General features: G+C 41.1%; 1 protein-coding gene across 1 annotated transcript; it reads right to left on the reverse strand.

Moving 5' to 3' along the window:
• Positions 1-18: 18 nt before the first annotated feature.
• LOC117512220 (E3 ubiquitin-protein ligase Midline-1-like) lies at positions 19-21,917 on the reverse strand. The gene is made up of 4 exons (XM_034172203.1): positions 21,214-21,917; positions 20,772-20,911; positions 16,496-16,663; positions 19-919 (listed from the first exon to the last, which is right to left on the reverse strand). Exons 1-4 carry the CDS (start codon positions 21,835-21,837, stop codon positions 211-213), a joined length of 1,641 nt encoding a protein of 546 aa, XP_034028094.1. The 5' UTR covers positions 21,838-21,917; the 3' UTR covers positions 19-210.
• Between the last annotated feature and the right edge of the window lie 1,042 nt (positions 21,918-22,959).

Raw genomic sequence — 22,959 nt, forward strand, 5'->3', positions numbered from 1 at the left:
ATTTTATTTTTCTTGACATCAGTGGTGCAGCTGCTTGCACTGTGTTCATGTACGCGCACGATGGTTTGTGGTTCCCCATTTCGTGTTTGGTTCGCAGATTTTTTTCCGGTTTCTGCGTCTTTCATGTTATGTGTGAAGAGACCCTTAAAGATGAATAGTCAAACACATTAGGTAGTTTGGAAATATTATTATGTTAAGAGAGGTAACATGTCACATGTCAGTCTGCAGTGTGATCCAGGAGTCTGGTGTGGTGGAGTGAATACTGAACGCTGGATAAACTGGTTCTTTAAACATTGTCTTGAATGTGTGAAGGTGCTCCCTGTGCCCTTTGGTGCTGTGAAACTTTAGGGTCCCCCTTTCACAGTCTAGTGCTACCTCAATTTTTTGAGGAGGAGCAGTTATTCCTCCCAGTATCACATTGCAGGACGCCTGACACACCGTCAGCTTGCCATTTTTCCACTGCAGTCTCCAGGAGACGAGGTTGTGTCCCAGACGACTGTGATCGCCATGGCGAGGGATGCTGTTGTAGCACAACCCGATAGACCACATGCTCTTTGGACCAACCTCTACCACCCATACATGCTTGCCTCCTGAGATCCCCTGGGTGCACATAACCTGGGGGGCGCTTGTAAAACGTTCTGTGTGCTCCACAAATGGCTGCTTAGTGGAGCTGAACTTGACTGTATGCAAGTTATTGGAGATTTTCAAGCTGGGGTGGGCAGTGCAGAGGTTAAAAGTGAGGTCCAGGGGGTTAAGAAAGACATTGAAGGACTCAAGGAGGGAACTCATCTCTGAATGGAAGTCTTGTGTTTTGAGGTTTGACTGGAGCCACTTCGTATTGACAGGAGCTTCTGATGGTACCTGGGACCAAATGGTGCATGTGGCAGCTTCACTCAGCTTGTGTTCAATAAGCATGAACCTGAAAATGTAAGACGGAAAGAATTTGTCAGGTAGATTTTAATTGTTATAGATACTGCGCATTTTCACTTTAATTAGAATTTTAACAGCACATGCATGGAAACATCTCATCTTTATCATAATGTTAAATGCTAATTATGTATAATTCCACTTTCTCCCACTCCCACATTACTACATCCACCAAGGACATAATCAAGTCATCTGTGGTTATTTATTTATTTATCTGTCCCTTAGCAGGATTACATCAAAACTGCTGCATGGATTTTGATGAAAATTTCACCACAGATAGAAATTAGGCCATGGAAGTTTGGACATGATCCGGATATGGATCAAGATTTCATTTTATATAGTCTTTGAAGGATTACGTCAAAACTGCTTCATGGATTCTCACCAAATTTGCACCACAGATAGATATTGGGGCATGGAAGACTCCAATGAAATTTGAAGGTGATCCGAATCCGGTTACATATTCTGGTTCAGGATTTCATTTTATAGGTTTTAAAGGATTATGTCAAAACTACACGGATGTTCACCAAATTTGCACCACAGATAGATATTAGGGCATGGAAGACTCCCCTGAATTTTGTAGGTGATCCAGAACCGAATTCTGGCTCAAGATTTCACTTTATAGGCCTTTAAGGATTACAACAAAACTACTTCACAGATTCGCACCAAATTTACACCACAGATAGATATTAGGACATGGAAGACTCCACTGAATTTTGGATGTGATCCGGATCCAGATTGGCAGATGTCAGAAATCTCTGATTGCTCTTGTTTAGAATATGTTTTTGCCAATTTCCACCTCTTTGTTTTTTTAGAACTGCCCAAAAACAGACCCGGGCTAGATATATTTGAAGCTGGAGCCTTGTGAAAAATGAAAGAAATGTGATGTCAAGGTTCAGGTGCAAGACTAAGGGCCCCTTCACACATAGTATGAATAAGTACAAATCAGGACGAATCACAGTGGAACAGCTCATATGAACAAACCACGAAAACATTTAGCCGATGGGTAGGCGTGAACGAACCCGCTGCGATGGTTTCGTGTACGGGAGGGTGTCGTGCCAGCAGGAACACAGTGCGAGCAGCTGGAACATGTTGCACCACATTGCACCGCTGATGTGGAGGAAAACAGAATAAAAGCCAGCTGTATTATTAGTGAATATCACTGGGTTGATATAAATAATAAATAAAAGGGGACGCAATACAGAACCCTGCGGTTAAATAACCCTGGTTGATTAAAAAGTAAATGCCACCCACGGGATTTGAACTTGCAGTTTACAAAAGCTCTGATTACCAGACGGAAACTTTACCACTGCACTAACAATCAATGTCAAAGAACAGGAGCATGAAATTGCTAAAATCAACAAGCAGATAAACGTATTGTTTAAAAAAAGCGCTGTGATAACTGACCAATTGGCATCTGTTACGGCATATTTCTGCTGATATGTGACTGAAAGTGGCATATTTGTCGCACTGTTGGCTTGTAATATAGTCCTGCGCCACTCACATGACCCGCGTGTCCCGTCAAACAGACGTGACATTCAGTTTGCCTGCTGCGTCTCCACATGAACTGACGGTCTGTTTCTCAATGGAGATGTTTTTATGTATTTCCACATGAGGACAGCAAACACACATGCACGCGTGTCAGTCAAAACACGGTACGTGTTCTGCAGCTGTGATGTCCAGGACCAGACATGTCTCAACAGCTTTTGGCAGACAGCCATGCCCCCGTCCGTTCAGCGCACAAACCAAAGTGTCACTCTGTGATCAGATGAGAGGCACCTCACCTGCAGAGGGGGCACATGAACCACACACATGCCATGTGTTGCAGGAGATGAGGGTGGAGTGCGTGAAACACACAGACACATGTTGTGGGGGGGAGCCAACACTGAAAGGCCACACATTTTCTAAGTGCCAAGTGAATGGTGTAGATGTTCATGTGTGTCACCTGGAATTTGGCCGACACCTGCCCCGAGAGGGATCCAATGGGCTCTCACAGGGCACTCTCTGTCTTTCGGTGAGTGGTGTGCATGAATAGTTGTAGCTCTAGGTGTACGAGGCATTCGAGGTGGTTCAGATTTTTCACAAATGCCATTCAATTCCTCCTTTGTGTGCTAGCCAGCTTCAATCATGTTATGTGTGAAGGGGCCTTTAATGCTGTATTGCTTACAAATACAGTGCATCTGGAAAGTATTGAGAGTGCTTCATTTTTTCCACATTTTATGTTACAGCCTTATTCCAAAATGGAGTAAAATAATTTTTTCCCTCAAAATCCTACTCACAACAGGTGTGCGCAAATAGTTGTAGCAACAGGTCTACGAGGCGTTGGAGGCAGATACAATTTTACATGTATTGCATATGTTTCCTGCTTCATGCGCAATTCATGCATAATTCAACCACATTCGTACTATGTGTGAAGGGGCCCTAAGAGTAGTCCACCACCAAGCGGATGAGGTAGGAGATATGTGTCAGTGATCTTGTGTTGCTGCTACTATTGCATACTATTTGAACAGGGGATGTCTGTTCAGCTGATTCTGTAACGTATCAAAAAATTCCGCTTGTATTACCCTAGGCCCATGTGGACCTCTGTAAACATACAATGGTGTGAAAAAGTTGCCCCTAAAAAATGCCCCTTGAGCATTTTTTAGGACATTAAAAAACAAAACAAAAAATTCAGGCTTTGTATGTTAAAATTTCTACAATTATGCCCCTAAACTCACAGTTAAAAGTAATCTCCACATCATGAATTAAAAGAAATAAAAATCTAAAAGCCAAAATGATGGTGTGAATTAGTAAGTGCCCCCTTTATAGTATTGCACATATAAACCATCACTTTTACATCCAGTTTTCTTCAGACAAGTCAGGGGATGGTTACATGAACATTCCCAAGACACTGATTATGTCATGAACTATGAAAAAATACAAACATTATGGTACTCTATATTATGCAGATGGATCAGAGACTTTTTCACCAACCGTCTGCAGTCAGTCAGGATGGGGTCCCACCACTCCTCATTGCTGACAGTGAGCACTGGGGCCCCTCAGGGCTGTGTGCTCAGCCCCATGCTGTACACTTTGTACACCCATGACTGTACACCAACCCACAGCAGCAACATCTTTGTCAAATTTGTGGATGACACTACTGTGGTTGGGCTGATTCACAACAACGATGAGATGGCCTACAGAGAGGAGGTCCTGAACCTCACTACTTGGTGCTCCCTAAGTAACCTGGCACTTAACTTCTCAAAGACAAAGTAGTTGGTGCTAGATTTCAGGTGGAAGAGGGAGGACCCCCCCATTCAGGGAGACACCGTAGAGAGGGTCAGTGACTTCAAGTTCCTGGGAACATACATTTCTCGGGACCTTACATGGGGCACCAACATCAATGGCCTTGTGAAAAAGGCACAGCAACATCTGTACTTTTAAAGGTCACTGAGGAAGGCCAACCTGTCCCAGGAACTGCTGCTGTCCTTCTGTAGGTGTTCTGTAGAGAGCGTCCTCACCAACAACATCTTGGTGTGGTACAGGAGCTGCTCTCAGGCTGACAAGAAGGCTCTGGAGAGAGTCAGGAGGTCAGCACAGAGCATCATAGGAGCGCAGCTGTCCTCTCTGTCAGACATCTACGTAGATCTCGTGCTGTCATCTGGTTCACCTTCATACCATGACCAGTGATGGTTCTCATCCCACTCCACACCTCCTTCATGTTGTTCTGCTGGAGCTTACTCTCAACCTTCCTCTTGTAACTGGCCTTCCCCTCTGTGATCCTCTCCCTCAGTTCAAGCTGTACCCTTTTCAACTCCTCTCTATCACCACTCCTGAATGCAGCCTTCTTCCTGTTCAGTGTCGCCTTGATGTCCTTGGTCACTCAGAGTTTGTTATTGGGGTAATAGCACAGAGTTTTGGTTGGGATGATACTGTCTGTACAGAAGTTGATGTAATCTGTGATGCAGTCCGTAATGCTTTCGATGTTCTCCCCCTGCGCATCACAGAGCACACCCCAGTCGGTCACCTCAAAACATCCACAAAGACTGTCTTCTGCCTCCTGTGACGACCTCCATACCACTCTAGTGATCATAGATTGCCGATGAACTGCAGGACTGTGGAGTGGCTCTAAATAGACCAGGTTATGGCCTGTTTGGTTGAGCGGGGGAGGGCTGTAGCACTGTATGCTTCCTTGACATTAGCATACAGCAGGTCTAACACCAGATGTCTGCGCAGGGCCAGAAGCATCAGCTTCGATGGTTCACACCCCGAGCACAGCCTGTTCTCACTGCTGCCCTCAGGAAAGAGGTACCGGTCCATCAAGGCCCGCACATCCAGACTCACCAACATGTTCTACCCAAGTGCAATACGGGGATTGAATGCACATTCTACGGTTGGCTGACTTATATACACCTACTGGCTCCTTTGTAAAATACATGTATATATTCTTATTTGTCTTTTATATTTGCTTTTTACACCTTTGCACGACGAGGGTTGTCTTTTAATTTCGTTGTACCTTGTGTATAATGACAATAAAAAGCATTCTATTCTATTCTATTCTTTTCTAAAGCTGTGTGTAGGTGACAGTTCTCAAAAACTGAGTGACTATATAAGGAGATTAGAAAGGAAAAAGCCACCAAGACACCCAGACAACCCCAAAGAAGTTACAGACTTCTGTGGTTGTGATTGAAGAAATTGTGCATAGTGCAAGCTTTGAGTTATGCATCACCAGTTATACAGCTTAATGATGAAACAGTAGAAAGAAGGTTTTTATTAAAAAAAAAGAACACTTGAAAGTTCAACTACAATTTGCCAGAAGGCACATCAGAGATTCAAGCATATATTTGATCTGTTTTGTTGAAAGAAAATTCTTAGAAATGCGGAGGAAATACTGGTGTTGCAAACCAATCGGTCTGCCCTAAAAATCGGTCCACCTTTTGCATTTGCGCATCCGTCATTTGGGACCACATCAATCAATCAATCAATCAATTTTTTTTTTATATAGCGCCAAATCACAACAAACAGTTGCCCCAAGGCGCTTTATATTGTAAGGCAAGGCCATACAACAATTATGTAAAACCCCAACGGTCAAAATGACCCCCTGTGAGCAAGCACTTGGCTACAGTGGGAAGGAAAAACTCCCTTTTAACAGGAAGAAACCTCCAGCAGAACCAGGCTCAGGGAGGGGCAGTCTTCTGCTGGGACTGGTTGGGGCTGAGGGAGAAAACCGGGAAAAAGACATGCTGTGGAGGGGAGCAGAGATCGATCACTAATGATTAAATGCAGAGTGGTGCATACAGAGCAAAAAGAGAAAGAAACAGTGCATCATGGGAACCCCCCAGCAGTTTATGTCTATAGCAGCATAACTAAGGGATGGTTCAGGGTCACCTGATCCTGAAAGTTTTAAGCCTAATCTTAAAAGTAGAGAGGGTGTCTGTCTCCCTGATCTGAATTGGGAGCTGGTTCCACAGGAGAGGAGCCTGAAAGCTGAAGGCTCTGCCTCCCATTCTACTCTTACAAACCCTAGGAACTACAAGTAAGCCTGCAGTCTGAGAGCGAAGCGCTCTAATGGGGTGATATGGTACTACGAGGTCCCTAAGATAAGATGGGACCTGATTATTCAAAACCTTATAAGTAAGAAGAAGAATTTTAAATTCTATTCTAGAATTAACAGGAAGCCAATGAAGAGAGGCCAATATGGGTTTGATATGCTCTCTCCTGCTAGTCCCCGTCAGTACTCTAGCGGCAGCATTTTGAATTAACTGAAGGCTTTTTAGGGAACTTTTAGGACAACCTGATAATAATGAATTACAATAGTCCAGCCTAGAGGAAATAAATGCATGAATTAGTTTTTCAGCATCACTCTGAGACAAGACCTTTCTGATTTTAGAGATATTGCGTAAATGCAAAAAAGCAGTCCTACATATTTGTTTAATATGCGCTTTGAATGACATATCCTGATCAAAAATGACTCCAAGATTTCTCACAGTATTACTAGAGGTCAGGGTAATGCCATCCAGAGTAAGGATCTGGTTAGACACCATGTTTCTAAGATTTGTGGGGCCAAGTACAATAACTTCAGTTTTATCTGAGTTTAAAAGCAGGAAATTAGAGGTCATCCATGTCTTTATGTCTGTAAGACAATCCTGCAGTTTAGCTAATTGGTGTGTGTCCTCTGGCTTCATGGATAGATAAAACTGGGTATCATCTGCGTAACAATGAAAATTTAAGCAATACCGTCTAATCTCAGACATCAGCATGTCTGAGATGGAGTCTCTTCACCCAAAGCAATCAAAGGGATTAATGTGATTATTAACCATCAGATGATGAAAGTAAAACCTCTTAAATCATTCTAAAGTCAGTTTTAAGCAGAAACAAGGCAAAATTCCGTGACACTTTGAAATGTCCGATGCACAGTGAATGCATCAGATAGCTGCTCGTTTAGCCGTGGCACTCTGATCGCTTCTGCCACCTTTTATGATGAATAATGCTGAATTTATGTGGAAATGACTGTTGTACAAAAGCTTCAGATATCTGTCGCTGAGACAGATGATGACTGGAGTGCAGTCTGAAGCAGAAACGAGGAGTTAATCCGTGAACTGCATCATTGGGGGGCTCGATTTTTAGGGGAACTGTTCGGTCGGTGACACTGGGGCTGTAGAGCCAGGAGGAGATGGTGGCAAAGGATGAAAAGATGAAATCGGCCATATGTTCCTTCCCCTGTGATGGGGAAAGTAACATCGCAAGGTAAGGTAAGATGGTAGCATGGTGGATTAGTGGTTTGCGCTATTGCCTCAGAGCAAGAAGGTCATAGGTTTGATTCCCACCTGTGGCCTTTCTGTGTGGAGTTTGCATGTTTGCCCCGTGTTTGTGTGGGTTTCCTCTGGGTGCTCCAGTTTTCTCCCATATTTAAAGACATGCGGGTTGGGTGAATTGGAAACGCTATAATTGTCCAGGTCTCCCTTGCAAAAGAAATCTCGATCTCAGTGGGACTAACCTGGTTAAATAATGGTTAAATTAAATTAAAAGATTGTTGGCGAACAAAGTGGAAGAAAATAACATCACTCATGAGGCGCAACAGTGTGTTTCATGAGGGCTCAGTCTTGTGCTTCACGTAGACATGAATGCACGACAACATACAGGACTCTGTACTGAGTTTACCCGGCTTTCAGTTGGTGTGAGGAGACCAGAGCTGAGCTGACAGTGGCAAAAACAAAGGTGATGTAGTCACTGTCTATGTGAACAAGTGATGCAATCCTTGTGATGCAAACATGTTACAGTGATGGAGCGTGTGTGTAACCCAGACATTGAACTGTTGGCAGCGAGTCTCCATCCTTAGTATTTGCTGAGGGAGTTTTCCCACTCCATCTTTTTCATTGTTTACATCCCACCGACGGCAGACACGTTGAAGACCAGTGATATCATCACCTCTGTAACAGCGAGGCTGAAGACCCTACATCCCAATGCTTTCATTTCCACCTCTGGGGATTTTAACTGTTAACCTTTCAACATCTCTTCCCACTTTCAAGCACTTTGTGGACTGTAAAACAAGAGTAACACAAGGTCAGTGAGCTAACACCCTGTTTACACAGAGTCCAAGAAAAATGGCCTCTGCTTGCATCATTTTAACTGACTCTAACTGGGGTTGCAGGCTGGTCACAATGTGGTCTCCATGGTCGGAAAAAAGATTCCTCTTGGTCACCATCACTTTCCATCACTCCCCATCGGTCTCCAACAGGTGTACGAGTGTACTGAACTGTTTAAAAAAACTTGCACAAGTTAGCGACCAGTTAACAGATACATGGGTCTCAAAATCGGTCTCAATAAACTTTTACATCTCAACTCACTCTCAACTTGATCCTATGGGTCATAATAAACTCTCAATTGACTCTGCATGGGTTTGCGTCAATGATCATTGATCTATATACATAAATGGCTACTTTTGTCTTTCTGTCTGTCCGGAATAGGCTCTAAAACTACAAAAGGTGAACTCCCTAAAGTTAGATATTCTGAACCACCATGACATGGGCTACAACCTGGTACTATTTTCAAACAAAAAATGAATATTGACAACAATATTAACAATAATCTGATACATACAGTTGAACCCCAAAGTTACATATTCTGAACCACCATGACATGGGCTACAACCTGGTACTATTTTCAAAAAAAAAAAAAAATATATATATATATATTAAGACAACAATATTAACAATAATCTGATACATACAGTTGAACCATATGTACCTCAGTGGCAGTTGTACTCCAGCACAAATCTCTCAGCTTTAACAGCTGGCCGCTGGCCCTATGCATATATGCAGGAGCTCAGTAGCCTGCCTACTGCTATAAACAGAGCCCAGACTCCTGGGCTATCTGCTGCTGGCTGCTGGCTAGCACACATAGCGTGGGTGTGTATGCCAGCTTGGTTGTATAACCAAGCAGATTCAAATATCCCCCTTGATATGAATGCATCCTTTCTCTGCACATGCTGCACGTGGGTGCTGCAAACCTGTTTGACTCTCCTTGAAAAGATTTGAACAACTCTACAAACTTTAGTGTTTTCAGACCTGTTTATAGCAAAAACAAATGTGAGTATTCTGTCATTTACTGACTAATCATATACTGAACATTTTGATTGTAAGAATATAAATACACAATTCAATACAAAGTAACTTTCTTCCATGTGCTTTGTTCTCCCCATACTCCCCTCTACCAATATTACACCCATGATATTTGACACCATGTGTGAATGAGTAGATATGCCATCCTACTTAAAAATAGTCCTTAAATCTGGTTTAATCTGGTTTTATGGCAATATGCACCCTCAAATTGAGATTTTTCTGTACCTAATGGCCAATACTGCGTTATGTTTATCAACTTCAAAATAAATACAGGGTAAACTCTTCATAATGCTGTCCCCAGGAACAAGGATTTAGACCTGAAGATAAGGTCTAAGGTCTTTGTCTTTTCTTGCAATTTGTACATGTATTTCTAAACATTTGCACAAGAGGTCAAGTTGATACTTCAACTTTTACCAGAGTGTTTTTAAACTGCAGTATCTATACTTCTACTTAAGTAACAAATGTGTGTACGTTTGACACCACTGGCAATTTGTACATGTATTTCTAAACATTTGCACATTTTCTAAAAATAAAGGTGTAGAGTGTACATGATGTGTATCACTTACCTAGCGTTGATCACAATGTATCAGGCAAATGCATGTTTTCTGTATCACAATGGCACTCTGCAGATCATTTGAAAAAGTGATGTAGTTCTAACTGCTGATGGGGCAGCACCCTTTCAATCAGCCAGTAAGCGGGCATAGAGCCTGTGTTCTCCAATGGCGCGTTGTATATAGGCTGCTCATTATGATGTAAATATCATAAATTAAATTTTGTTATTTATCAACTCTTCACAACCTGCTGTCCTATTATAATAGTGCACTAGCTTTGGGGTTGATCTAATAGTTTTGGTATGTTGATGTTTCATGGCTCAAACTGTTTTTAGTGGTCAAACCTCTTTTTTTAACAATTGAAAAGATTGTTTGTTCTCTAAATATACCAATGAATGCATAACTTTAAGAAATATGCAAGGCAACATTTACACCATTTAAAGATGGAATGCCTCAAAGTGTGCAAAAAGAAACCACTACTTTTGCTGATAATGTGGGTGGCCTGAATATGGCAGAACCTGCGATCTTCCACAGTTAGTTAGTCAGATGCTCCAGAGTTGGTAACCCCAATCAGCTGTATATCCACTTTCCTGACAGAAGGACAAGGAACATTGTCTACCAAGAGGCTCTTCAGAACTATTGGTCAGTAAAAGCTACATTTAAATATATATTCAACATCTCAAATCCAAAATTAACATTTGCTTAAAAGCCATTTTATTTTTGTAGCATTCTTATAAACTAGATTTGCAATGTATCAACAATTATAAAGGTCATAACATCAATTCTGATTAATGATTATGAGCATACTTGATCTGCAATATAAAGTCTGAAGAACTTCATTGTTGTTTCTTGCATGCAGCAAAATTCAGTTTTCTCTCTTGGTTTGGGGATTTCACCTATTTTGGGCTTTTAGTTCAGACCTTTGCCTATTCAGACTACATATATACTTATAAGATATCTACAATTATGACAAAATATAAACTTTGGAATATTTTGTAGATTATATCTTAAACAGGTTAACCTGGGCAACGCCGGGTACCCCAGCTAGTATTAACATATTTTTTAATTGTCTTCCGGGGGCCAGAGCAGGCGACATCGAAGGACATTTGAAATTGCTGGCTAAGGCTAAGCGTAAATTTGGTAAGATTGTAATTCACGTCGGCAGTAATGACACTCGGTTACGCCAATCGGAGGTCACTAAAATTAACATTGAATCGGTGTGTAACTTTGCAAAAACAATGTCGGACTCTGTTGTTTTCTCTGGGCCCCTCCCCAATCAGACCGGGAGTGACATGTTTAGCCGCATGTTCTCCTTGAATTGCTGGCTGTCTGAGTGGTGTCCAAAAAATGAGGTGGGCTTCATTGATAATTGGCAAAGCTTCTGGGGAAAACCTGGTCTTGTTAGGAGAGACGGCATCCATCCCACTTTAGAGGGAGCAGCTCTCATTTCTAGAAATCTGGCCAATTTTTGGGATCCTCCAAACTGTGACTGTCTAGCGTTGGGACCAGGAGGCAGAGCTGTGGTCTTATACACCTCTCTGCAGCTTCTCTCCCCCTGCCATCCCCTCATTACCCCATCCCCGTAGAGATGGTGCCTGCTCCCAGACCACCAATAACCAGCAAAAATCTATTTAAGCATAAAAATTCAAAAATAAAAAATAATATAGCACCTTCAATTGCACCACAGACTAAAACAGTTAAATGTGGTCTATTAAACATTAGGTCTCTTTCTTCTAAGTCCCTGTTGGTAAATGATATAATAATTGATCAACGTATTGATTTATTCTGCCTAACAGAAACTTGGTTACAGCAGGATGAATATGTTAGTTTAAATGAGTCAACACCCCCGAGTCACACTAACTGTCAGAATGCTCATAGCACGGGCCGGGGCGGAGGATTAGCAGCAATCTTCCATTCCAGCTTATTAATTAATCAAAAACCTAGACAGAGCTTTAATTCATTTGAAAGCTTGTATCTTAGTCTTGTCCATCCAAATTGGAAGTCCCAAAAACCAGTTTTATTTGTTATTATCTATCGTCCACCTGGTCGTTACTGTGAGTTTCTCTGTGAATTTTCAGACCTTTTGTCTGACTTAGTGCTTAGCTCAGATAAGATAATTATAGTGGGCGATTTTAACATCCACACAGATGCTGAGAATGACAGCCTCAACACTTCATTTAATCTATTATTAGACTCTATCGGCTTTGCTCAAAAAGTAAATGAGTCCACCCACCACTTTAATCATATTTTAGATCTTGTTCTGACTTATGGTATGGAAATAGAAGACTTAACAGTATTCCCTGAAAACTCCCTTTTGTCTGATCATTTTTTAATAACATTTACATTTACCCTGATGGACTACCCTGCAGTGGGGAATAAGTTTCATTACACTAGAAGTCTTTCAGAAAGCGCTGTAACTAGGTTTAAGGATATGATTCCTTCTTTATGTTCTCTAATGTCATATACCAACACAGAGCAGAGTAGCTACCTAAACTCTGTAAGGGAGTTAGAGTATCTTGTCAATAGTTTTACATCCTCATTGAAGACAACTTTGGATGCTGTAGCTCCTCTGAAAAAGAGAGCTTTAAATCAGAAGTGTCTGACTCCGTGGTATAACTCACAAACTCGTAGCTTAAAGCAGATAACCCGTAAGTTGGAGAGGAAATGGCGTCTCACTAATTTAGAAGATCTTCACTTAGCCTGGAAAAAGAGTTTGTTGCTCTATAAGAAAGCCCTTCGTGAAGCTAGGACATCTTTCTACTCATCACTAATTGAAGAAAATAAGAACAACCCCAGGTTTCTTTTCAGCACTGTAGCCAGGCTGACAAAGAGTCAGAGCTCTATTGAGCTGAGTATTCCATTAACTTTAACTAGTAATGACTTCATGACTTTCTTTGCTAACAAAATTTTGACTATTAGAGAAAAAATTACTCATAACCATCCCAAAGATGTATCGTTATCTTTGGCTGCTTTCAGTGATGCCGGTATTTGGTTAGACTCTTTCTCTCCGATTGTTCTGTCTGAGTTATTTTCATTAGTTACTTCATCCAAACCATCAACATGCTTATTAGACCCCATTCCTGCCAGGCTGCTCAAGGAAGTCCTACCATTATTTAATGCTTCAATCTTAAATATGATCAATCTATCTTTGTTAGTTGGTTATGTACCACAGGCCTTTAAGGTGGCAGTAATTAAACCATTACTTAAAAAGCCATCACTTGACCCAGCTATCTTAGCTAATTATAGGCCAATCTCCAACCTTCCTTTTCTCTCAAAGATTCTTGAGAGGGTAGTTGTAAAACAGCTAACTGATCACCTGCAGAGGAATGGTCTATTTGAAGAGTTTCAGTCAGGTTTTAGAATTCATCATAGTACAGAAACAGCATTAGTGAAGGTTACAAATGATCTTCTTATGGCTTCGGACAGTGGACTCATCTCTGTGCTTGTTCTGTTAGACCTCAGTGCTGCTTTTGATACTGTTGACCATAAAATTTTATTACAGAGATTAGAGCATGTCATAGGTATTAAAGGCATTGCGCTGCGGTGGTTTGAATCATATTTGTCTAATAGATTACAGTTTGTTCATGTAAATGGGGAATCTTCTTCACAGACTAAAGTTAATTATGGAGTTCCACAAGGTTCTGTGCTAGGACCAATTTTATTCACTTTATACATGCTTCCCTTGGGCAGTATTATTAGACGGTATTGCTTAAATTTTCATTGTTACGCAGATGATACCCAGCTTTATCTATCCATGAAGCCAGAGGATACGCACCAATTAGCTAAACTGCAGGATTGTCTTACAGACATAAAGACATGGATGACCTCTAATTTCCTGCTTTTAAACTCAGATAAAACTGAAGTTATTGTACTTGGCCCCACAAATCTTAGAAGCATGGTGTCTAACCAGATCGTTACTCTGGATGGCATTTCCCTGATCTCTAGTAATACTGTGAGAAATCTTGGAGTTATTTTTGATCAGGATATGTCATTCAAAGCGCATATTAAACAAATATGTAGGACTGCCTTTTTGCATTTACGCAATATCTCTAAAATCAGAAAGGTCTTGTCTCAGAGTGATGCTGAAAAACTAATTCATGCATTTGTTTCCTCTAGGCTGGACTATTGTAATTCATTATTATCAGGTTCTCCTAAAAGTTCCCTAAAAAGCCTTCAGTTGGTTCAGAATGCTGCAGCTAGAGTACTGACGGGGACTAGCAGGAGAGAGCATATCTCACCCGTGTTGGCCTCCCTTCATTGGCTTCCTGTTAATGCTAGAATAGAATTTAAAATTCTTCTTCTTACTTATAAGGTTTTGAATAATCAGGTCCCATCTTATCTTAGGGACCTCATAGTACCATATTACCCCATTAGAGCGCTTCGCTCTCAGACTGCGGGCTTACTTGTAGTTCCTAGGGTTTGTAAGAGTAGAATGGGAGGCAGAGCCTTCAGCTTTCAGGCTCCTCTCCTGTGGAACCAGCTCCCAATTCAGATCAGGGAGACAGATACCCTCTCTACTTTTAAGATTAGGCTTAAAACTTTCCTTTTCGCTAAGGCTTATAGTTAGGGCTGGATCGGGTGACCCTGGACCATCCCTTGGTTATGTTGCTTTAGACGTAGACTGTGTTTCATAATTATTGTATGGCCTTGCCTTGCAATGTGGAGCGCCTTGGGGCAACTGTTTGTTGTGATTTGGCGCTATACAAGAAAAAAGTTGATTGATTGAAGTTGATATTTTTGCAAGTTTTGTGTAAATGCAAATAACAGATCACAACAGAGACAAGCCAAGACTTGCAAGAGTTGACAAAATGTCATGCTCTTGTAGGTCTTATATAGGTCTCAGTCCGGTGTAAATGGGGCATAAGCCTGTTCTTCAACAGCCATGCTCATGCTCACCAGAAGTATTTACTGAAAATAAATTCTGAAGGACTTAAATGACATGGTGAGATGCTGAAGAGCCTCGCTCATTCATGTCCGTGACATACGTATACATATTACTAACACTTTCGGTAACTGTGTATTTAACTAACCATTATTTACCGTTTACTGTTTCTGTACTCTGGCAAAATAATTTCCCTCGGGATTGTGTCTTTAAATTTATTAAAATTCATAGATTTGGTCGATTACATTACAATTCAAACTTTGTTTCGAGCGAAAAACCAAGCCTTACCGAGACATGTCCAGAGTCTGTTCAGATTGAGGGAATCCAGTTATAGTTTAAGAGGTTGTGCAATTTTTATGAAACCACCAGTAAGAACAAATGTAAAGGGTTTTTGTGTGTCTGTGGTTGGGGTGAAGAAATGGAACGAATGTTCAACAGAGGTTAGAATGAGTGGTACCTTAGTAAGATTTAGGAAACTACTCAAAAAGAACATCATGTCTAAGTATCATAAAGAAGCAAATATAATTTGATTTATAGGGAATGTTCAATTTATAAGTGGGACTTATTGTATATTTGAATGTGTGGGTATGTGTATGCGTATGTAGATATATAGATATGGGTAGGTGTATATGTATATATGTATATAAGTGACCGTGTATATGTATGTATATATATATATGTATATATTTATGTATGTAAAGTATATACGTATGTATATAGGTATATATGGCACAGCCCAAGCAGAAGGTCACCCCCAAGAGCCTGGTCTGCTTGAGGTTTCTTCCTTATAGGGAGTTTTTCCTCACCACATTTGCCTAGTGCTTGCTCTAGGGGTTGGTAAGGTTAGTCCTTACTTGCGTAAAGTGCCTTGATTCGACTTTCTTGTGATCTGGTACTATATAAATATAATTATAAGTGAATAGTATATTGATGTGTATGTCTGTGTGTCGACATGTGAATTTGTTCTTATGTAAATATGACTGATTAGAATTGATGGACTTGTACTAGCAGGGGTGGGCGCTAATAAGCTTTGCTTCAGCCCACACCCTTTCGGAGTTTGTGGAATTGTTCATTTTTTTCTATTTGAATTTGTGTGCCGAATAAACTTTGTCACTTGTCACTTGTCAAATAAAGTTGATCTTGATCTTTAAATGTTTCAACCATTGTATCCTCAATGCCAAAATGTCTTAAGTATTGTGAGAAGGAATGACAACATTACAGAGTGGTATACACTTTAGCATCCCAACTTTTTTGGAATGTGTTGCACGCCTTATAAATAAAGGAATTTCTTATTTATTTTATTAAAAAATTAAATTAAGTTGACCACACCAAACATGAAATATCTTGGGTTTATTATCGGCAATGAAATTAAAGTCAAAGCAAATGTGAGGAGCACTGCGAGTGTTAAATGTGGATTTGCATTTTCCATATTGTGACAACTTTTTTTTATTTGGGGTTGTAAGTGCTCTTATTAAAGCTCTGGTAGTTGTTATTTGTTGTGAAAGCAGTGCTGATTACAGTGCAAATCAAAGATGTACCTGTGTATGAAGAGGCATGGGTCTTCCTCACAGAAAGCTTTCATGGCGCTTTGCTGTGCATCCGATAACTGCTGCTGCTGCTCCTCCAGTGCTTTTAGTCTAAGCTGCCAGCTCTTTGTGCGCTGACTCCTCTCCTCCTCCATCAATACATGCAGGCGCTCCTTGTATCTGAATACAACACAGACAGGAACAGTCCACAACATTAATTTCTGTGAGGGACATCAAAATCATAAATGCGTTGTAACAGAGATTCTCGGTTCAAATCCCAGCCTGACTGGAAAATCACTAAGGGCGCTTGGGCAAGGTTTTTAATCCTCTATTGCTCCCGGTGTGTAGTGAGCACCTTGTATGGCAGCACCCTCACATCGGGGCGAATGTGAGGCATTATTTGTAAAGCGCTATGAGCATCTGATGCAGATGGAAAAGCACTATATAAATGCCATTTATTATTTGTTACCAGAAAGTACCCATACTACTTATTCCATCTTTATTACTGCAATATACAGCAGTACCACAGTTACCACAGTTACTTTGAAAAAGTAATCCAATTACTGACTACTGATTACTCCTTGAAAAAGCAACTCAGTTACTTTACTGATTACTAATTTTGCAAAGTAACTCAATTAGATTACTAGTTACTTTATTAGTTAATTTCAGTAGCTGCCAGCATCCCCCCCACCACCTCAGCATGAAAGTGATTACCTGTTTTGCCAATACTCACTTTATAGTCACCCTTTCTTGAATTCAATGAACATAAATGCTTGTTTTATAAAAATAAAGTCAGTCTTTCTTGACCTCATATTTAAATGCTGACAACACTGTAATCGTAAAACTATTGATATTACTATTACTATTTCTATTACTATTACTATTTCTAACCTACAATGTTTATAAATGTAACTATTAAATTATTTCTAAGTAACTCTTCTTTCTAATGTAACTATTCTAATTCTTTCTTTACACTCTTTCTAAACATTTTAGTTGTTGAAGTTATTATTATTATATTAGTGGTATGAAAAGAATGTCTTCAAAAGTGGACCTTTAATCTAGGGGTGTTGTGGGGGGCTGCATCCTCCCCTGCCCTCTTTCTTTCTGGATTCGCCCCAGGTTTGTTGTCTGAGAAGGATTAATGGAGAACATGTATTTATACAGAAAACACAACCAGACTGACACGTAAGAAAGTTTTATCAGTGTTTTTTACATCATGTCATCCTTGGAAAGAGACTTTAGGTGCATTTCAGTGGAAAAAAGTGTTAGTATTCCTGGTTAACGCATCGCGGATCAGCTGTTCTTAGTGAGGAGACACACAGAGCAGCTCAGAGTTTTAAAGAAAAAAAAATGTAAAAATGTCTTTGTAAGGATCAGTGCAGGTATACTGCTGTCACCACGCTTTGACAACTGTTTTTTTTTATTTAAACTCTGAGCTGCTGCACAGAACCGCAGACGAAACGCACAGCTCGCTGAAAGTGGGCGGAGTGGGCAGTTCAGTCAAACCCTGACCTCCCTCTGCGACTGACTGCATTTTAATGCTGCAACCGACCCACAATACAAAAATAATAGTAACGCATTGTGACTTGGAGAAGTACTGATTACTGATTTGGAAAGATTAACGTGTTAGATTACTCTTTACTGAAAAAAGCAGTCAGATTAGAGTAATGCTTTACTAAGTAATGCGTTACCAGCATCACTGCTTACGAAAGACAGATATGTAATATGTGATTGATATGTGTGAACTAAAGGTTTTTTCTTCTGCAACAAGATCAACATGGTTACATTTTCATTGCATATTTCAAAAGTTCACTGACCAAATCACTGACCATTTATTTTATGTATATGAAGTAATAACAGAAATGCATTATTTGTCAAGGTACAAACATTGTGAGCACACCAACTGATGCTGACTCCAGAAAAAACATAACAAAGCAACAATCAAATGTGGCTTCCTCTTCTGCAAAACAAGAAACATGGATTAAAATGAATAATAACAGACCTAGACATGGATTTGCCATTCTTAGTTCCAATGCGTGTGGAAGGTGGCAGAGTTAAGTCATTGCAGCCATTGCTGAAGAGGAGTGAAATCAGGTCAGGTTAGTTCTGGGACTGTGCGCTTCTGCCCTCCATCTCCACATCCACCACACTATGGAATCACCATGGGTACTCGATGACAACCACTCAGGCATACAACCAATTTATCCCCATCTCCTGAAAATAATCATCTACAACCAGAACCAGGTGATATGTGGACATCTCCTTTGCCTTTTCCAGTTGTTGGGGTAATTCTCAATGGGTCACCTGCATGCTGTCCCCTCGCAATGCAAGTGGTATATCTCATCTGAGTCTCCCCAAGTAACCAGTCATTTGACACAAAGCTATTCCAATGGTACTAAAGGATCAGCTGAAGACACTGAGTTCCAAAAACATCCCCTTGCCTTTGGTCACTGGTTAGCATCAAGGTCTTACAACCATACAGTAACACAAGGAGCACCAGGACTCTAAAGTTTTGGGCATTCATCCTTATGCAGTGATACTGGCATGGTCAAATAACTGTCCAGCAACCTTATCACTCCATAAGATCTTCCCAGGTGTCTCTTACTGTCAATTGCCGAGGACCAAAAGACAGGGACACCACTGCCAAGATAAGTAAATCTCTCTCTGAGTTTGCATACAGATAAATCTTTGATTGCAGGATGTAGGAAGTCACATGAATCTCTTATTGTATATAGTCTTGATGTGGGACAATTGCAAACCCATGTTTTCTGACTCCTTGCTCAGAAACTGTGCATGCTGCAACCTATATAGTTTCATGGTGGAGTGGAACACAGATGGATTTTCTTCAAAATCTGTATGGTTTGTTGTTGTTGTTGTTATTGTTGTCCATTCGGCTGCTTCCATTTTGTTCAGGATCACCACAACAGATACGGCCCGAGCCGCATTCGTATTTGGCACAAGTTTTACGCTGGATGCCCTTCCTGACGCAGTTCCAGTGTAACCTGGTGAAACACACACAGCTGCTGGTGTTCCAAAGTGGTCTCCCATCCAAGTACTAACCAGGTACCACACTGCTTAGCTTCTGAGATCTGACGGAATCAGGCTTACACAGAGCAGATCAGCTGCAACTAAGTGAAGGTATGATTAAGAGTAGATAAGAAACCCCATTCAACTCGGTTGGGGTGCGCATTGTAATAATTGAGAGCACCCCCTAAGAATGCCTAAATCGGAGCCTCATAATATGCTCATTGACGGGAGTGATATCTGATACCTTTGGAAAAAGTGTTCACTGTAGCAACTGCCACGCCCTCTGTACACTGACCACTGTCGTGACCAAATCAAAAGCACAGTCAGTAGATCCACTCACCAATATCTGGTCATTTCCAGGTCTGGAGAGCCAAGATCCAAGAGAGATCCAAGAGAGAAGAGCCACTGCAATGCATTGCTTTCTAAGCTCCCTTGGCAGCATTTGCAAATGGTCAACTTCATTGATAGAAAAGATGTTCTAGGTGCAGAAGCACATGAGTTGATTTAGGTTTGTAGTCCAGTAGAGGGTGGTATGTACAACAGAGCTACACACCCAGGAGCAGTGTCAATCTCACTGAGTGCAGAAATCTCTCTCTCTCTCGCTCTTGAGTATTTTTCACTCAGTGTTATTTGCATGGATCTCCCTTCTCTTGGTCTGTACTGTCAACATCTCTGTCTTATATTTTCCAATACAGACCTCATGCTCAGTTAATAATCCTTTAAAACATAATCAAGATGTCAAATCAATAAATACACACACTCACACACACTCATCCTCAACAGCTTAGTCCAATCAAGCGTCGCGGGGGGCTGGAGCCTATCCCAGCAGTCATAGAGCATGAGGCGGGATACACCCAGGACATGACGCCAGTCTGTCACAGGGCCAAAAACAGACAAACACACTCACAGCCACACGCACACATACGCACAATTTAAAGATCCCAATCCACCTAACCCGCATGTCTTTGGATGTGGGAGGAAACCGGAGGAAACCCACGCAAACACAGGGAGAACACGAAAACTCCACACAGAAAGTCCACAGGCAGGAATTGAAGCCATGACCTACTTGCTGTGAGGCAACAGTGCTAACCACTAATCCACCATGCAAATTTAAATAAAAAAAACCCAAAAAACTCTGTGTTCTGCATCCAGAATGACATGACCTTTACAAAAAAAAAGATTTACTGCTGTCAAACATTTCAGATCAACAGACACCACAATAGGTACTGTATTTACAAGACCATTACGTGCAGAATATTACCTATCGACTAATGCAGACATACGATGCATCAGTTCCAAAGCCTTGTTGACCACTTTATCTTCAGTAGCCTCGCAAGCTCCGTGCTCTTCTGCTGTCCTCTTAAGGAGACTCTCAGTCATCTGAAGCCTGCAAGAAACTGCCTGCCAACACATATTCATCAAATTAACAGAAAAAGAGAAGCATAAATTGATATGTTCATGCAGCAATTCATTAATAAAAAGGATTGGATTAAAAAATAGACATCAATAATCTCACAATATTACAGATGATGATTGTGTCCATTTGGCAGATGTGAAAAGCTGCTTTTTATATGGATGCAATACTAAATCTAAAATCCCGTTTTCTTCACTTTAGCAAAATTCCTGTTCGTCTTAGCGGATTATTGGAAAACATAAATATTCAAATGATTATTATTTGTCATAGATCATGCTAACAAATTCACCTTGCTGCGGCTCTCCAGCGCTTGCCTCATCTCCACTTCAGCGACCCTGAAGGTGACAACATCATGTTTCTGATGAAGGCCTTCTATGAAGCATGTAGTACACAGTAAGGACATGTCGGTGAAACAAAAATACTCAAAGACGTGTCCATGGACGGCACAGCCCTTCACTCCCAGCTCATATGGGGGATTCACAAGGGTGTGGGCTGTGAACACCTCCCGTTCGTGGTGTCTCTGATGGTGTGTGGAGCACATCGACGCCTCACACTTCAGGCAGTTTTTCGCCGCCTGTGATTCTTCATCAGTACAGTGATCACCAAAAAGGCTCATAACCTGCTGAGGCTTGGACCACACGTTTAGCTGCTGTGCGCCGGCCTGGTAGCTCTCAATGATGCTGCAGAGTTTAAAGTTTTTCTGCAGGGAATCGGTGCCCTGATATTCCTCACGGCACTCAGGGCAATGCTGAGCAGATTTTCCTCTCTTGGCGGCAGTCCAACAAGTCTTAGAGATGCAGTCGCGACAGTAGTTGTGGCCACATGGGAGAGCCACTGGGTCGGAGAAGAGCTGGAGGCAGATTGGGCAGGTCAGCTCTTGGACAAGCTGTTCTTCAGGTTTGAAGGAAGACATAATGGAATGTAATATTTATCATCTTGTGTCACTCTTCAAAAAATTTGGTCTTAATCTTTTTGTGCAAATCTGCTATGCCTATTTATTGGTCAGACAAGGAGGTGTGTCCACAGTTGTGTATAGGACAACCTTCCTTCCTGAGAGGGCTGTCACGAATGAACAGTGATCAACAGTTGCTGTTGATGGTAACAACAAGCAACAGTGTTGAGAACTTGCTCAACATCTCCGGTCCTGTGAAAACTCGCTTGAGCTTTACACATTTTCATTGATTGATAACATGAAACAGAATAAAATTCAGGCTCCTTTATGTTGAATTGTGTCAAATTAAAACCTTTAAAATCACAGTGAAAACAATTGGAAATGGAAAAACAATGGTGTGCTTAAATAAGAGCCCCTTTTCATACAGTTTTCTTTGGACCAGCCAAGGATTAGATATATGGATGTTTCCAAATGCATGGATGTGTCTTGTAATTCATTTATGAAATAAATGCTTTCATTTAAGAAATAAAAACAGTGTGGTATTCTGTGGTAAATCTGTCTGGAGTAGGCAGTTCTCCATTACAGCTACAGTGGAATGAAAAAGAAGATTTAAAAAAAAAGTGAAAATTCACCAATGGATTGCAAAAAAAAAAAAAAAAAAACCAAACAAACAAAAAAAAACTTATGAGGGAACTAGAGTTGATCCTATTTGATTGTGTGAAACTCTCCTCTGTTTCACTGCATGGTAGTGCAGGGAGCTCAGTGGGATAACGAATTGGGCTACCAATATGTAGACCTGGGTTTGATTCCCGGTCATGGTACATGCCTATGTCCTTGGGCAAGACACCATTTGCATTGTCCCAGTTCACCCAGATGTAAATGGGTAATCGTCCAAATCAGACCACTCCGAATTGTTGTCGACAGGTGTAGAGCTGAAGGTAGGGTGGAGCTCCAGCTGTGTCACCCAGGCAGGGAGCTTCTTTGCAGCAAACAAGTTATCCAGGTCTAACAGTTCAGGAAATTGCTCAAACAGCCATGGGTGCGAATCAATCAGCTCCCAGGCCTGTTCCAAATGGTCAAACTTCTCTTTCGGGGTGATAGAATCACAGAAGCATTTAAAAAAGGAGAGGTCCTGGTACGGGC

Source organism: Thalassophryne amazonica, chromosome 6 (assembly GCF_902500255.1).
Source record: "Thalassophryne amazonica chromosome 6, fThaAma1.1, whole genome shotgun sequence".
Lineage (NCBI taxonomy): Eukaryota > Metazoa > Chordata > Actinopteri > Batrachoidiformes > Batrachoididae > Thalassophryne > Thalassophryne amazonica.

Bases quoted from the DNA above. Each gene is read 5' to 3' on its own strand.
- LOC117512220 (XM_034172203.1), bottom strand. From the start codon at position 21,837: ATGTCTTCCTTCAAACCTGAAGAACAGCTTGTCCAAGAGCTGACCTGC. The intron at 16,664-20,771 runs GTAATATTCTGC...TGTTGTATTCAG, and splicing joins ATGTCTGCATTAGTCGATAG to ATACAAGGAGCGCCTGCATG. The intron at 920-16,495 runs GTACATCTTTGA...TTACATTTTCAG, and splicing joins CCATGCCTCTTCATACACAG to GTTCATGCTTATTGAACACA.